The sequence below is a fragment of the Oncorhynchus mykiss genome, chromosome 3 (genome assembly GCF_013265735.2).
Source record: "Oncorhynchus mykiss isolate Arlee chromosome 3, USDA_OmykA_1.1, whole genome shotgun sequence".
NCBI classification, from domain to species: domain Eukaryota; kingdom Metazoa; phylum Chordata; class Actinopteri; order Salmoniformes; family Salmonidae; genus Oncorhynchus; species Oncorhynchus mykiss.
In genome coordinates, this window is record NC_048567.1 from 33040432 (window position 1) to 33057683 (window position 17252).

At 41.1% G+C, this 17252-nt stretch overlaps 1 protein-coding gene across 1 annotated transcript; it reads right to left on the reverse strand.

The window, feature by feature from the left end:
- Positions 1-1241: 1241 nt before the first annotated feature.
- Positions 1242-17002, reverse strand: LOC110518858 (receptor-binding cancer antigen expressed on SiSo cells). Its single transcript, XM_021596247.2, has 7 exons — positions 16653-17002; positions 14549-14643; positions 14174-14252; positions 13822-13974; positions 13096-13203; positions 10347-10441; positions 1242-1790 (listed from the first exon to the last, which is right to left on the reverse strand). The coding sequence occupies exons 2-7, from the start codon at positions 14629-14631 to the stop codon at positions 1673-1675; spliced, it is 636 nt and encodes a 211-aa protein (XP_021451922.2). The 5' UTR covers positions 14632-14643; positions 16653-17002; the 3' UTR covers positions 1242-1672.
- Positions 17003-17252: the final 250 nt, after the last annotated feature.

The following is a 17252-nucleotide window of genomic DNA, read 5'->3' on the forward strand; positions in this document are numbered from 1 at the left end:
TCACAATTCCAGTGGGTCAGAAGTGTACATACACTAAGTTGACTGTGCCTTTAAATAGGTTGGAAAATTCCAGAAAATTCTGTAATGGCTTTAGAAGCTTCTGATAGGCTAATTGACATCATTTGAGTCAATTGGAGGTGTACCTGTGGATGTATTTCAAGGCCTACCTTCAAACTCAGTGCCTCTTTGCTTGACATCATGGGAAAATCAAAAGAAATCAGCCAAGAACACAAGTCTGGTTCATCCTTGGGAGCAATTTCCAAACGCCTGAATGTACCATGTTCATACGTACAAACAATAGTACGCAAGTATAAACACCATGGGACCACGCAGCTGTCATACCGCTCAGGAAGGAGACGTGTTCTGTCTCCTAGAGATGAACGTTCTTTGGTGGGAAAAGTGCAAATCAATCCCAGAACAACAGCAAAGGACCTTGTGAAGCTGCTGGAGGAAACCGGTACATAACTATCTATATCACACAGGAAAAAAAAAAGTCCTATACTGACATAACCTGAAACGCGGATGAGCAAGGAAGAAGCCACTGCTCCAGAACCGCCATAAAAAAGCCAGACTACGGTTTGCAACTGCACATGGGTACAAAGATCATACTTTTTGGAGAAATGTCCTCTGGTCTGATGAAACAAAAAATAGAACTGTTTGGCCATAATGACCATCATTATGTTGGGAGGAAAAAGGGGGAGGCTTGCAAGCCGAAGAACACCATCCCAACTGTGAAGCACGGGTGTGGCAGCATCACATTGTGGGGGTGCTTTGCTGCAGGAGGGACTGGTACACTTCACAAAATAGATGGCACTATGAGGAAGGAAAATGATGTAGATATATTGAAGCAACATCTCAAGACATCAGTCAGGAAGTTAAAAGCTTGGTTGCAAATGGGTCTTCCAAATGGACAATGACCCCAAGCATACTTCAAAAGTTGAGGCAAAATGTCTTAAGGACAACAAAGCTCTGACCTCAATCCTATAGAACATTTGTGGGCAGAACTGAAAAAGCATGTGCGAGCAAGGAGGCCTACAAACCTGACTCAGTTACACCAGCTCACAATTTTAAGGCAATGCTACCAAATACTAATTGAGTGTATGTAAACTCCTGACCCACTGGGAATGTGATGAAAATAAAAGCTGAAATAAATCATTCGCTCTACTATTATTCTGACATTTCACATTCTTAAAATTAAGTTGTGATCCTAACTGACCTAAGGCAGGGAATTTTTACTAGGATTAAATGTCAGGAATTGTGAAAGCCTGAGTTTAAATGTATTTGACTAAGGTGTATGTAAACTTCCGACTTCAACTGTAAATCAGGGTAGTGTTCATTCGGCGCAAAAAAAAAAAAAAAAAACTGATACAGGGGGTGACTTCCTGAACTTGTTAGATAAAAAAACGCTCATTTCCGTTGCGTGCCCTAATGAACACATCCCAGGCATGCCGTGCCTTTCCGAAAGCTAAATGCAACCGTCTTTGAACAAACATCACACTGGCCAAGCCATATCTCGAATGATGGCTGGTGGACAGAGATTTTTTTTAAATGACCGCTGTGTGGAGTAGAGATGATCTTCGTGTGGAGATGACTAGAGGATAGCGTGATGACGTTTGTCTAAGTGTTCCTTTTCTTGCCCTCCGGCTCACGGGGTGAGTGCTCTAAAAAAATGTTACGAGAGCTTGACCGCAATCTTCTGGTCCTTCTTCATCATCCTTTGAACCTCCTTCTCCATCTTCTTCCTCTGCTGCTCCATGGAACGCTTTTCTCTCTCAGCCATCTTCTGTTGTCTGGTAGACAGGGAAACACAAAAAGGTGCGAGTTTAAAAGGATTGCAACAAACCTCATTACTAAGCTTTTTGAGAGAGCAAAAGTGATAGTTCAGGAGGTAGAGAGAGAGAGAGAAAAAAAATAAAAAAATACTGCCAACCAAGTTTCCCTGAAGTCCCTGAATTTTCTGTGTGCAAATAATGCCTTTCTTTCATGTTGACTTTGTGCTGAACATTCTTAATATACTGCCACCTGCTGGATAACAACTAAACTTGCAGAGCTCTTGACAATATGACAGTAATATGACACTGAACATGACAGGATTTTCACATTGAACTAGGGCTGTCCCCGACAATTCGTCTCGTCCACATTTTTAAACGTGTTTTTCCCCCCATAAAATGACACATCCCTATGTGTTTTAATCAAATCAACTATATGTACTGAGCTTGGCTGATGCTTTAAGCGCACCGTTTGATGAAATAGTTAAAAGACACACAAATGACTACAGGGAGTAATGACTGCATTTGATTTGATTGTGTAGGGCCGGGCTCAGACTTGCTGCACTGGTTAAAAAAAATTACAGCGAGTGACTGTGTGACTGTCTCTCTCTCACCTCCCTGCTGCAGTGACCACAGAACATCAATCTATTGTTTATTTTTTTGCTGAAGCTACAACATAATTACAGCCATTTCTGACTGAAAGGTTCTGGTACCGAAATCCTTCATTTGTTTAGGAAAAACATTCCCTATTCCCTCAACCCTTGCTCTATTTACGTGACAAATGTATGCATCGCATGCATGTGACCACTAGGGACTGACCTATACCATGATCACATCAATAACTTGGATATAACAAACTCCAAACACGTGACAGCAAAATGGATGCTAAGGACGTGACAAATAAATTCGAAACGGGGGAATGTTTTAATGGATGCTCAGGAGGAAGTCAGATGTGTGGAATAAATTGTAACTTTTTGTGGAAAATATTGGGAGGTCAAGTAAAGTTTTTATTACAGCAAAGACTCAAAAACAGTCGCATTCATTCATGAATGCAATTTCCGAAATGAAACGGTTTATTTATTGTTTACGCCAATTACTCAAGGAATGCTTTATTTTAAAACTAAAATGCTGGATTGCATCTCAAATCATGAATGACTCGTATGCTGTGTGATGACATGAATGAATGATTAATGGATACAGTAGCCTACAGAAGTATTTAAATACAGGCCTAAGTAAGTTACCGTATTAAGCCTAAACAGGATGTACTCTTAGGCCTACAGCTCAATGGTTATACAAGGATGTTATATAAACTTACTAATGGTAATGACATTACTTATTATTATTAGAAGGATGATAATAATAATAATAATAATAATAGTAACAATAAGGAGATCAAGAAAAAAAAAAAGAGGGTTATTACAAATATTATTTCTTCTGACAATTTGGAACAGTATAAACAAAATAATACCAGAGGCTGTTCTAACGGGGGAAAAAAGTGTAAAGCTTTTATGACAGCATAGCAAAGATTAAAAACAGACGAATGTGAAATTGTTTATCCGACATGTGGTTGTGTGAGGCTTGGTGCTGACGTTGGTGCTGACGGAATGAATAGGCTATTAAACAAACACACAAAAAGGCATCAAAAGCAGGATCTGCCTTATTTCTGTTGATATATATGGATTATTTACAGTGGCAAGAAGTTACAAGGATGTGAACCCTGTGGAATCACCTGGATTTATGCTTAAATTAGTCATCAAATTTGATCATCCAAGTCAGAACAATAGACAAAAATAGTGTGCTTAAGCTAATAACACAAATTGTATTTTTGTCTATATTGAATACATCATTTAAACATTCACAGTGTAGGTTGGAAAAAGTATGTGAACCTCTAGGCTAATGACTTCTCCAAAAGCTAATTGAGGTCAGGAGTCAGCTAACCTGGAGCCCAATCAATGAGACGAGATTGGAGATGTTGGTTAGGAGCTGCCTTTCCCTATACATTTTTTTAAATTAAAAATCACTACATTTGAGTTCGCTATTCACAAGAAGCATTGCATGATGCAAACCATGCCTCAAACAAAAGAGATCTCAGAAGACCTAAGATTAAGAATTGTTGACTTGCATTAAGCTGGAAAGGGTTACCAAAGTACCTCGAAAAGCCTTGATGTTCATCAGTCCACTGTAAGACAAACGGTCTATAAATGGAGAACGTTCAGCACTGTTGCTACTCTCCCTAGAAGTGGCCGTCCTGCAAAGATGACTGCAAGAGCACAGCACAGAATGCTCAATGAGGTTAAGAAGAATCCTAGTGTCAGCTAAAGACTTACAGAATTCTCTGGAACATGCTAACATCTCTATCGACAACACTAAACAAGAATGGTGTTCATGGAAAGACAACACGGAAGAAGATACTGCTGTCAAAAAAAAAAAAAAACATAGCTGAACATCTGAAGTTTGCAAAAGTGCACCTGGATGTTCCACAGTGCTACTGGCAAAATATTCTGTGGACAGATGAAACTACAGTTGAGTTGTTTGGAAGGAACACAACATGTGGAGGAAAAAAAGGCACAGCACACCAACATCAAAACCTCATCCCAACTGTAAAGTATGGTGGAGCGAGCATCATGGTTTGGGGCTGCATTGCTGCCTCAGGGCCTGGACAACCAGCTATCATCGACGGGAAAATGAATTCAAGTTTTTCAAGACATTTTGCAGGAGAATGTTAGGCGCTTTGTCTGCCAATTGAAGCGCAACAGAAGTTGGGTGATGCAACAGGACACCGACCCAAAACACATAAGTAAATCATCAACAGAATAGCTTCAACAGAAGAAAATACACCTTCTGGAGTGGACCAGTCAGAGTCCTGACTTCAACCCAATTGAGATGCTGTGACATGACCTAAAGAGAGCAGTTCACACCAGACATCCCAAGAATATTGCTGAACTGATACAGTTTAGTAAAGAGGAATGGTCCAAAATTCCTCCTGACTACAGAAAACGTTTGGTTGAGGTTATTGCTGCCAAAGGAGGGTCAAACAGTTATTAAATCCAAGGGTTCACATATTTTTCCACCCTGCACTGTGAATGTTTACACGGTGTGTTCAATAAAGACATGAAAACGTGTAATTGTTTGTGTGTTAGTTTAAGCAGAATGTGTCCATTGTTGTGACCTAGATGAAGATCAGATCAAATTTTATGACCAATTGATGTAGAAATCTAGGTATTTCCAAAGGGTTCACATACTTATTCTTACCACATATACATTTAACAGTTAGGCTATTGATTATAGACCTAATTAAGTTGGGGTTTCCTCTCGCCTCACTTTTCTTAGAAAATTAAGGAAAGGGCTTTTCTTGTCTCCTAACACCGCTGCGGTCTCCAACCATTGTTCTCAACAGTGGTGTAAATTGCAAAATTGGGGGGTATGGGGTATTTATATTTTTCACAACTTTTACTTTACTACATCCGAATTGAAAATAATGTACTTTTTACTCCATACAATTTCCCTGACACCCAAAATAACTTCCGTTTTGAATGCAGGACAGGAAATGGTCTAATTCATGCACTTAACAAGAACATCCCTGGTCAGCCTACTGCCTCTGATCTAGCGGGCTCACTAAACACACGCTTGGTTTGTAAATTATGTCTGAGTCTTGGAGTGTGCCCTAGCTATCCTAAAAAATAAGAATTGAATACGAAAAAAGAAATACAACAAAAACAGTACCGTTAACCTCTTGAATCTAGGGGGCACTATTTTCATTTTTGGAAAAATAACGTTCCCAAAGTAAACAGGCTATTTTGTCAGGACAAGATGCTAGAATATGCATATAATTGACAGCTTAGGATAAAAAACACTTTAAAGTTTCCAAAATTGTAAAAAATATTGTCTGTGAGTATAACAGAACTGATATTGCAGGCGAAAGCCTGAGAAAAATCCAATCAGGAAGGGACTCTTATTTAGAAACCTCTGCGTTCCTATAAGTCCCTATTGAGCAGTGAAAGGGATATCAACCAGATTCCTTTTTCTATGGCTTCCCTAATGTGTCTAGTGTCACAATACATAGTTTCAGGCTTTTATTTTGAAAAATGAGCCTGAACGTCAACATTGTGTCAGTGGTCAGCTGAAGTCTCTCAGTGTTTTGTGCATAAAGGACAAATGCGGCCATTGTTTCTCCCGGTTGATATATTATCGAATAGATATTTGAAAAACACCTTGAGGATTGATTATAAACAACGTTTGCCATGTTTCTGTCGATATTATGGAGCCAATTTTGAATATTTTTCAGCGTTGTCGTTTCCGGTAGATTTCTCAGCCAAACGTGAAGAACAAACGGAGCTATATCGCCTACAAAAATATTTTTGGAAAAAAGGAACATTTGCTATCTAACTGGGAGTCTCATGAGTGAAAACATCCGAAGCTCAAAGGTAAACGACTTAATTTGATTGCTTTTCTGATTTGTGCCCAGGTTGCCTGCTGCTAGCTAGGCATAATGCTATGCTAGGCTATCAATAAACTTACACAAATGCTTGTCTTGCTTTGGCTGTAAAGCATATTTTCAAAATCTGAGATGACAGGGTGATTAACAAAAGGCTAAGCTGTGTTTCAATATTTTCTAGTAATATTTATGTCTGTTGCATTATGCTAATTAGTGTCAGTTGATGACAACGCTCCTGGACCCGGGATGGGTAGTATCAAGAGGTTTAAGTTATCTTTTACAATTGGGTACTTTTGCCACCACTGGTTCTCAACACCAATATGCTGTTTAACGTTGATATTACTCACATAGCAACATGGTTTAGGAAAAGGTGCCAATTCAACAGCGCACTGATGTGTTTCCGCAGAGAGCGACCGCTATTGCGGGAGAAAGCACATTTGTTATAAAATAATAATTGTTATTAGTGTCGGACCACTGTTCTTACATAATATAACCATATACATTTCCAGTAGAACAAATTTTAGAGTGATGGACTGTGCCCCACAGCCTCCACTCAGACAGACGCAAATCTGACAGGTGTCTTGTACACCATGATTAATTTTGTTTTGCTACTGGTCGTCTAAAGAAATCTCAGTCGGCCAACAGCCTATTGCCCAAACAATCAACCAGTCGACTAACTCAGTGCCTCTGCTTGACATCATGGGAAAATCAAAAGAAATCAGCCAAGACCTCAGAAAACCAATTGTAGACCTCCACAAGTCTGGTTCATCCTTGGGAGCAATTTTCAAAATGACTGAAAGTACCACGTTCATCTGTACAAACAATAGTATGCAAGTACTGGGACCATGGGACCATGGGACCATGCAGCCGTCATACCGCTCAGGAAGGAGACGTGTTCTGTCTCCTAGAGATGAATGTACTTTTGTGCGAAAAGTGCAAATCAACCCTGGAACAGCAAAGGACCGTGTGAAGCTGCTGGAGGAAACAGGTAAAAGCGTATTTATATCCACAGTAAAAATTAGTCCTATAGACATAACCTGAAAGGCCGCTCAGCAAGGAAGAAGCCACTGCTCCAAAATCTCCATAAAAAAGCCAGACTATGGTTTGCAATTGCACATGGGGACAAAGATCATACTTTTTGGAGAAATGTCCTCTGGTCTATAGAACTGTTTGGCCATAATGACCGTTATGTTGTGAGGAAAAAGGGGGAGGCTTGCAAGCCGAAGAACACCCATCCCAACCGTGAAGCACAGGGTGGAAGCAACATGTTGTGGGGGTGCTTTGCTGCAGGAGGGACTGGTGCACTTCACAAAATAGATGGCATCATGAGAAGGAAAATGATGTGGACATATTGAAGCAACATCTCAAGACATCAGTCAGGAAGTTAAAGTTTGGTCGCAAATGGGTCTTCCAATGACCCCAAGCATACTTCCAAGTTGTGGCAAAATGGCTTAAGGAAAACACAGTCAAGGTATTGGAGTGGCCATCACAAACCCCTGACCTCAATCCTATAGAAAGGTTGTGGGCAAAACTGAAAAAGGATGTGCGAGAATGGAGGCCTTCAAACCTGACTCAGTTACACCAGCTCTGTCAGGATGGGCCAAAATTCACCCAACTTATTGTGGGAAGCTTGTGGAAGGCTACACGAAACGTTTGACCCAAGTTAAACAATTTTAAAAGCAATGCTACCAAATACTAATTGAGTGCATGTAAACTTCTGACCCACTGGGAATGTGATGAAAGCAATAAAAGCCGAAATTAGCATTCTCTCTACTATTATTCTGACATTTCACATTCTTAAAATAAAGTGGGGATCCTAACTGACCTAAGACAGGCCATTTTTACTAGGATCAAATGTCAGGAATTGTGAAAAACTGAGTGTAAATGCATTTGGCTAAGGTGTATGTAAACTTCCGACTTCAACTGTATCCTTGAGAGTCTATCTATTCCCAATACACAAATATATCAGGAGCCATATCTACATGGTATAGGTCTCAAAAATATTTTCAAAAACAGAATTGCATTTAAAATATTCTCTAGACCCCTCAAACTCAAATCTGAACCTCGAAGTAGAGGGCTGCCTGTGGGTCCCGACAGAGATCATTGAGGTGAGGTCAGCCTTTTTCATGCTGTGGGTGGGAGTAGGCAGACAGATGACTTCTGGATTAAATTATATGTTGTTGCACAGATTATTTGGAAACGGTCATCGTTCTTCTTTGTATGCGTTGGCCTTCTTATTGTATTAAAAGCACATCTTTGTCACATTATTCACACACACACACTCAGAATTCGCTGCTTCAACTTTAGCAATTATCTCTCATCTAGTTGGGCGTGAGATCAAGCACGACTCGTACACAAAAGTATGTGGATTTTGCTATTTCCACCACACTCGTTGCTGACAGGTGTATAAAAATCAAGCACACAGCCACGTATTATCCATAGACAAACATCGGCAGTAGAATGGCCTTACTGAAGAGCTCAGTTACTTTCAAAGTGGCACCGCCATATGATGCCACCGCCATATGATGGGCGCAACAAGGGCTCAGCCGCAAAGTGGTAGGCCACAGAAGCTCACAGAACAGGAGTGCTGAAGCGCATAAAAATTGTCTGTCCTCAGTTGCAACACTCAATACCGAGTTCCAAACTGCCAAGGGAAACAACGGCAGCAAAAGAACTGTTCGTCGGGAGCATCATGAAATGGGTTTCCATGGCCAAGCAGCACCACACAAGCCTAAGATCACTATGCTCAATACCAAGCATCGGCTTGAGTGGTGTAAAGCTCGCCACCATTGGACTCCACAGCAGTGGAAACGCATTCTCTGGAGGGATGAATCACGCTTCACCATCTTGCAGTCCGACAGACCCATCTGGGTTTGGCGGATGCCAGGGGAAAGCTACCTGCCACAATTCATAGTGCCAATTGTATAGTTTAGTGGAGGAGGAATAATGGTCTGGGGCTGTTTTCCATGGGTCGGGCTAGACCCTTTAGTTCCAGTGAAGGGAAATCTTAATGCTACAGCATACAGTGACATTTCTAAACAATTCTGATCTTCCAACTTTGTGGCAATATTTTGGGGAAGGCCCTTTCCTGTTTCAGCATGAAAATACCCCCATGCAGAAAGCGAGGTCCATACAGAAACGGTTTGTTGAGATCGGTTTGGAATAACTTGACTGGCCTGCACAGAGCTCTGACCTCAACCCCATTGAACACCTTTGGGATGAATTGTAACGCCGACTGCGATCCAGGCCTAATTGCCCAACATCAATGCCCGACCACACTAATGCTCGTGGCTGAATGGAAGCCTCAACAACGTTCCAACATCTAGTGGAAAACCTTCCAAGAACAGTGGAGGCTGTTATAGCAGCAAATGGGAGACCAACCTCATATTAATGCCCATGAGTTTGGAAAGACGTTCGATGAGCAGGTGTCCACATACTTTTGGTAATGTAGTGTATATGTGTGGTCTCATTGAAATAGAATAGGCTGCCAATGCATGGGTGGAGAATCACTGGCAGTTATCTTTCCAAGGAAATGTACTACCTGAATATGATTAGGCTATCGTTCACTACATTGCGTATAAATACATATTTATAACCCATATTTGTCTCAGTCTTAAAATCTTCCCACTCCTAAAAAGGTAGGCTAAAAATAGCTCAAGAGAAAGTGCAAGTCTCTCTACGTCTAGCATATTGGCTGATATAGCCCACTAATACCGATAGCTTAATATAAACGGGCTACTTGAAAATCTCAGGTAATTTAACCTAGGCTATTTCTTAGGTTATTGTTTGCGCATTTTCGATATTGCCTAATGAGCACAACATTGCTGGGACCATGGCTGGCAAGTGAGCTGCGTACATACGCCTAAAATAACATCACAAGACAGTGGTAAGGCTCAGAACCAGTTATACGGATAGCGGTTGGGAGCAGGAGGAAGAAATCAGTCCCGCGCAGACAACATCGAAGCCAGTTCCACACCCCCCCCCCCCCCCCAATTCTTCCCCTCCAATCAGGGTCTGATTTAGACCTGGGACATCAGTTAGGTGAAATTCATTGTCAGGTAAAACAGAAAACCAGCAGGCTCTGGACCTGTAGTGTAAGATTTGAATACCCTTGCTCTTCACATTATTAAAAGTGCTATCACCTGAGCACCAAATCGGCCTCCCAGGCAGCATCTGACGACTCATCCTCCCAGGCGTTGGCGTCCTCATGCCAGGTATCCATGTCTCCAAGCTCAGACTGTGGGACAGAGGAGGACAGGAATGCAGTCAGGACACGGTCGCTGACACAGTATAGGAAGGCGGTGGGAGCTAATCTCCATTAGCAACTATTCTTCACAACACTATAAAACCTTTATTCAACATGAATACAGAGAACTGTGGCCCTGGAGGACTTGTGCACTCCTGGGAATGAACAATGTCAGAGCACTGGTCCAACTAAAACAGACGTTTGAGATGGTGAACTAAAAAGAGACTCAGACTTCCTCATATTGCTATAGAGAGATGGTCTGTAATCCTTGAAACAAGAAATTGGACAGGCGTTGGCTAGCTGCTAAGTTTTTTGGTGTGAGGTTTTGAAATCTGGACAGTGGATAGAGCAGTACCACCTCTCTCAAAGCCCCTCACCACCAAATATCATAATTGGATAATTCTCCACCCCCCTGAGTCAATACTTGGTGGAAGCACCTTTGGCAGCCATTACAGCTGTGTGTGAATAACTTGGAATAAGATTCTACCAATTTTGCACAACTCTTAGGGCAATATAAATCCATTGTTTGTCGTCAAAATTGCTCAAGCTCGTTACATTTGGTTGGAAATCTTTGACGGACAGCAATATCCAAAAAAACTGGTATCAGATTTTCAAGCAAATTTCAGTCAGGACTAAAAAGTATTTCTAGTGGGTCTATCCAACGGTCAGGTTCAGAAAACTGAATGCAACAACATTGCATTCATTCCAAATTACTGGCCTGTATGACAAAGTGGAAATAAATACACCTGTGTAAAATTTATTAAAAAATAAAATAAAAAAAATAAGAAATAATCCACTCCAAATGATCCATTCTGTTTGCAACAAGGCTGATAAGTAATATTAAAAACTACAGGATTGGGTCAAATCCAATACAACACAGAGTGAAACCCTCTATATTTTCAAGTAATGTGGTGGCAAAATTTTATGGGTATGCTTGTCATCAGCAGGGACTGCATAGTTTGTCAGGATAAAAAAAGTTTGCGGAAAACCCGACTCGGTCTTCTGTAACCCTAAACCTGAGATACATTTTTTTTCAGCGAGACAATTACACACATTTTAATGCCAAAGACACGCCAGAATGGCTTTCCAAGAGATGCTGAGTGTTCCTGTGTGGTCTAGTCTCAGTCCAGACTTTAATCTGCGTAAAATAATCTAAATCCAAGTTTAAATATTGCTGTCTGTCAATGATCCCCAACCAAATGTTGAGTTTGAGCAATTTTAACAAAAACAACAGATATAAACTCAGCAAAAAAAGAAACGTCCTCTCGTGGTCAACTGCATTTATTTTCAGCAAACGTAACATGCGCAAATATTTGTATGAGCATAACTAAATTTAACAACTTCCACAGACATGTGACTAACAGAAACGGAATAATGTGTCCACGAACAAGTGGGGGGGGTCAAAATCTTGAGATTGCCTGCAATGACAACAACCTCAGTCCGATGATGCTGTGAAACACCGCCCACCAAACCATGACGGACCCTCCACCCCAAATCGATCCCGCTCCAGAGTACAGGCCTCGGTGTAACGCTCATTCCTTCGACGATAAACGAGAATCCGACCATCACCCCTGGTAAGACAAAACCGCGACTCATCAGTGAAGAGCACTTTTACCAGTCCTGTCTGGTCCATCAACGGTGGGTTTGTGCCCATAGGCGACATTCTTGCAGGTGATGTCTGGTGAGGACCAGCCTTAACAACAGGCCTACAAGCCCTCAGTCCAGCCTCTCTCAGCTTATTGCGGAAAGTCTGAGCACTGATGGAGAAATTGTGCGTTCCTGGTGTAACTCTGGCAGTTGTTGTTGCCATCCTGCACCTGTCCCGCAAGTGTGATGTTCGGATGTACCGATCTTGTGCAGGCGTGGTCTGCCACTGCGAGGACGATCAGCTGTCCGTCCTGTAGCGCTGTCTTAGGCGTCTCACAGTAGGGATATTGCAATGTATTGCCCTGGCCACATCTGCAGTCCTCATGCCTCCTTGTAGCATGCCTAAGGGCACGTTCACACATATGAGCAGAGACCCAGGGGATTTTTCTTTTGGTGTTTTTCAGAGTCAGTAGAAGGCCTCTTTAGTGTCCTAAGTTTTCATAACTGTGATCTTAATTGCCTACCGTCTGTAAGCTGTTAGTGTCTTAACAACTGTTTCACAGGTGCATGTTCATTAATTGTTTATGGTTCATTGAACAAGCATGGTAAACAGTGTTTAAATCCTTTACAATGAAGATCTGTGAAGTTATTTGGATTTTTACAAATTATCTTTGAAAGACAGGGTCCTGAAAAAGGGACGTTTATTTTTTTGCTGAGTTTGTTGCCCTAAGAGTTGTGTAAAGTTGTTAGAATCTCATTCCAAATTATTAACAGCTGCAAAGGTTGCCAAAGGTGCTTCCACCAAGTATTAACACAGGCGGGAGGAGACTTATCCCAACTACGATATTTCAGTTGTGTTTTATTAATTTAGAACATTTTCTATAACTTTCTTTCACTCTGAAAATGTGGACTAGGTTGTGTAGCGCTGTCGAAAAAAAACAACTAATTTCATCTAATTTTAGATTACATTTTATGGCAACAAAATGTGAGAAAAAAGGCTCAAGAGGGTGTAAACTTTCTATAGGCACTGTACTCTGGGCGATGCTACACAAACTCACAGATGGCTGAATGAAGGAGGTGTCCTGAGTGGCTGCCAGTCTGCTGGAGAAGCCCGCACTGCCATCGGGTACCAAGTAGTTGAGTGGCTCCCTCTTCTTCAGTACAATCTAGGGTGGGGACAGAGAGAAAAGAGACAAGTTAAAACTACTAAGACTCAACAATATGATATGGCGCGACTACAAGCAGCAGCGTGGCCAGCGATATTCTCGACAGAGTGTGAGGCAAGAGGCTGCACGCTTCATCACCAAAACAAATACTGTTAAGCATCAGTGCATATGCACGGGAGTTTGCTGCGCCCTCTCATGCCATGTGATAGCGCGGTGAAAACAAATGTTGAACAGTGCAGCCTCGCCTTTTAGGCAATTTCTGTTTGTATTGGGAGTTACCCTGCTCCTCCCTTCTGGTAAAAATATATTGCCGAGTCTACCTTTAATTAGTGTTGAGAAATGCACTTTAAGTTGGAATCCATAATTCATGAAAATGCCTCATCCATTTGGGATATTTCAACAAAGAAGTTAAGTCAAACAACAATCACCTTTTCCCCCTTGGACATCATTGCATGCACATATAATACTAGAGTATGTGCAGTACTGCGATTTCTTTTTATCATGCTGTCTGATACTCCCCTCATGAGTTTCATCAACTAAACAAAACAAACACAACAACAAAAGACACTAGGGCGAACAGTGGCACAAATGTCAGCTTTAAATGAAGACCCAGCCTACTTTCTGTGTTTTCCTGATGGTGGGAGCCATGTCTTTGAAGTAGTCTGGTTCCACTTCCTCGCCAGGCTGTGGTGGCACATTGCCATTACCGCCCTCGATCTTGATACTTGTGGGACCATCTTCATCCCACGAGCTCCATTCTTCAATCTCTGCCTGCACAGGGTTTGGTCAAATAATATAACGAAAATAAAGAGAAAGGATTTAAGTGTGCCACAAAGTAAAAATTGACTGTTGGTTGCACAGTTAATGCTTGATGATGTAATTAATGACAATAGGGGGAAAGCAGGTTTGTTAGCACTTACAGCACATTATTGCTAACATTATGCATCTTATAAACTTGTATATCACTGACCGGTTTGGGTACTGATGAAAAATCAACCGTCGTTGGAAGAGATATCTGATCCCCACTTAGCTTACGCAACCTCCCAGATCTATGTCAAAACAGGAAATGTGCTTACCGTCAAAACTGTGGGCCACCACAAAAACATACATTTTTAGAGCAAAGGCATTCCATGGGAAGCAATTTTCACATGCAAATAGCATTTGATTTCTATGCTAATGTATTTGGTAGTGCTCAAGGAATGGCATTCTATATCATTAATTTCAACATTAAGTAAAGTGACTGGAAAGCTTAGACTACGGCTGTCAGATTTGACCGAATCTGACACGGCAAAGGGTTCTAGATCAGTTTTGCTTCTTCCAATTCAACATAATGGTTGTTCCTTACCTGCATATTAACCTTTTGAAGAATGAAAGGAAGGTTGCAAGCCATGTGCAAATCTTGAAAAGGCGAAACTGAGAGATGGCCATGGTGAAGCTGAGCTAAAAGGAGGACATACATCATAATTTGATTTATAAATGAGAATTTTCAAGCAAGACTGTCATCAACATCCATCTAATAAATGAGTAAGTTTGCTAGCTGTAATAGCTTTTGTCATTAGCATAGCTATAAAGTTTGCTAGCTATTTTCTTCCTGGTTACTACTTCCTCCTGGCAATTTAAAAAGTATCACAGTATGAGTCATAATACCCATAAAACCTAGCAGTCAAACAGAGAAATGGTTCCAATTGTTTTTACACCATTGATGTTTACCATAAGGGATTTTAGATATTTTTGAAAAATAAGGGCTGCGTTTCGTGTAGGCTTATCCTGGCGTGACATTTTGATAACTGTGTAAATCTCTCTAGGACAGTGACTAACAAAATACCTGCCTGTAATTACCCCCCAAAAAATGAAATGCTAATTAGCTTCTAATGTGGCCATCATAAAGAACTACAAATGCCAGGATCTGGACGAGACTGCCGAATCGAGGCAAAGGTAAGCATCTCTGGATTAACTATGTTAGCTAAATGTAGTAATGAATAAATTGGCTACATTTCTTTAAATGGGCAATTATGTGAACCGTCTTGTGCAAGTTTTAAATTGACAATGCCTGTTAGCAAAGGTGTCAGCTAGAGATGATGTGCAGGAGCTTGCAGGGATTTGTAGTTTAGCATGTCGTCTACTTTGATGCTATTTAGCATTTTCAAATCTGAGAGTAAATAGTTGTGTTGTTATTTTTATTGATTTGGCCAAAGCTTTTGATACGGTAGACCATTCCATTCTTGTGGGCCGGTTAAGAAATATTGGTGTATCTGAGGGGTCTTTGGCCTGGTTTGCTAACTACTCTCAGAGTGCAGTGCATAAAGTCAGAACATTTGCTGTCTCAGCCACTGCCCATCACCAAGGTCATCTCTGTATATCTGTCACAAGACACACTGGTTGATGCTCATTTATAAAACCCTCTTAGGGCTCACTCCACCCTATCTGAGAAATATACTGCAGCCCTCATCCTCCACATACAACACCCGTTCTACCAGTCACATTCTGTTAAAGGCCCCCAAAGCACACATCCTTGGGTCTTTTGTCTTTTCAGTTCGCTGCAGCTGGCGACTGGAACAAGTTGCAAAAACACACTCAAACTGGACAGTTTTATCTCAATCTCTTCATTCAAAGAGTCAATCATGGACACTCTTACTGACAGTTGTGGCTGCTTTGCAAGTGATGTATTGTTGTCTCAACCTTCTTGCCCTTTGTGCTGTTGTCTGTGCCATGTTGTGCTGCTGCCATGTTGCTACCATGCTGTTGTCAGCAAGGGCTCTCTTTATGTAGTTTTGTCTCTTGTCCTGATGTGTTTTGTCTTAATTATATCCCAGCCCCCGTCCACACAGGCCATTTGGTAGGCCGTCATTGTAAATAATAATTTGTTTTTAACTGACTTGCCTAGTTAAATAATGGTTAAAAAATAAATGTATTGATAAGTCACCTTGTCCGAGAGATTTCCATGGTTATCAAAACGTCACGCCAGGGTAAGCCTACACGAAACAACCCTTAATGAACTGTTTCGAAAATCTCTATGGGTAAAATTTCTGTTTGAAGAACTATTGGAACCATTTCCCTGTTTGAACGCTAGGTTTTAAGGATATTATGAGACCACCGTGGGGCTCAATTTCTGCATCATCTAATGCACCCATTCAAAACAACTGAGAACTCATACAAATACGAGCTCAAATCATGCAGGTCGGAAAGTCGGAACTCAAGAAAGAGGTCCGAGTTGCCGAGTTGGAAATCCGAGTTGGATTACCGTTCATATCGATTTTCCATTGAAGATCGTTTATTTCTGGATTCCGAGTTGTTTTGGACGCAATTAAGTCGGAGATATCAGAGTTCCCAGTTGTTCTGAACGCGGCATTCTAATCAAGTCTAGGTAACGTTAGATATATTTTTTGGGGGTCTGAAACGGATATAGACAGTTAGCTCATTGTCTTCATTGCTAAAATACAGACACTCACCGTACAGCTCAATATACTTGCTTAGCTGACAGCTGGCGAATCAGATGTGGCCGTCCCCAGAATTCATGTGTTTAGCTAGCTAGCGCTAACTTAGCAAAATAGCATACCGATATGCAACGTATTTTTCCTTGTAAATTTCACTCTCGAAACAACACACTTGCAATAATGACACCAGTCATATCACAAGCGTATGTGTCTAACAGCTGCTACCTAGCATCCGTTCTCATTATTTATTCCATCAATATTTGTCGCTTCTTCATAGCCTCATGGCTGCCATCTTGAAACTGGGGAGAGGATGTGGAACCAAAGCCGGGGCAAGAGGCACACTAAGTATCTCTGGGCTATGGTAGGCGTTGGTCTTCTGCCCCCCAGTGGTAGAACATATCATAGGACTTTGGCTTTATTTGAGCTGTTCTGTGAAATGTTATAGGCATAAAAAAAACGCATTTGGTTAATAAAAGTATAAATGTCATCCAGGCAAACTATGGATGTATGAGTAAATAATTAGGACCATTAACCAGTGGTGTAAAGTACTTAAGTAAAAATACTTGAAATTACTACTTAAGTCGTTTTTTGGGCTATCTGTACTTTACTATTTAT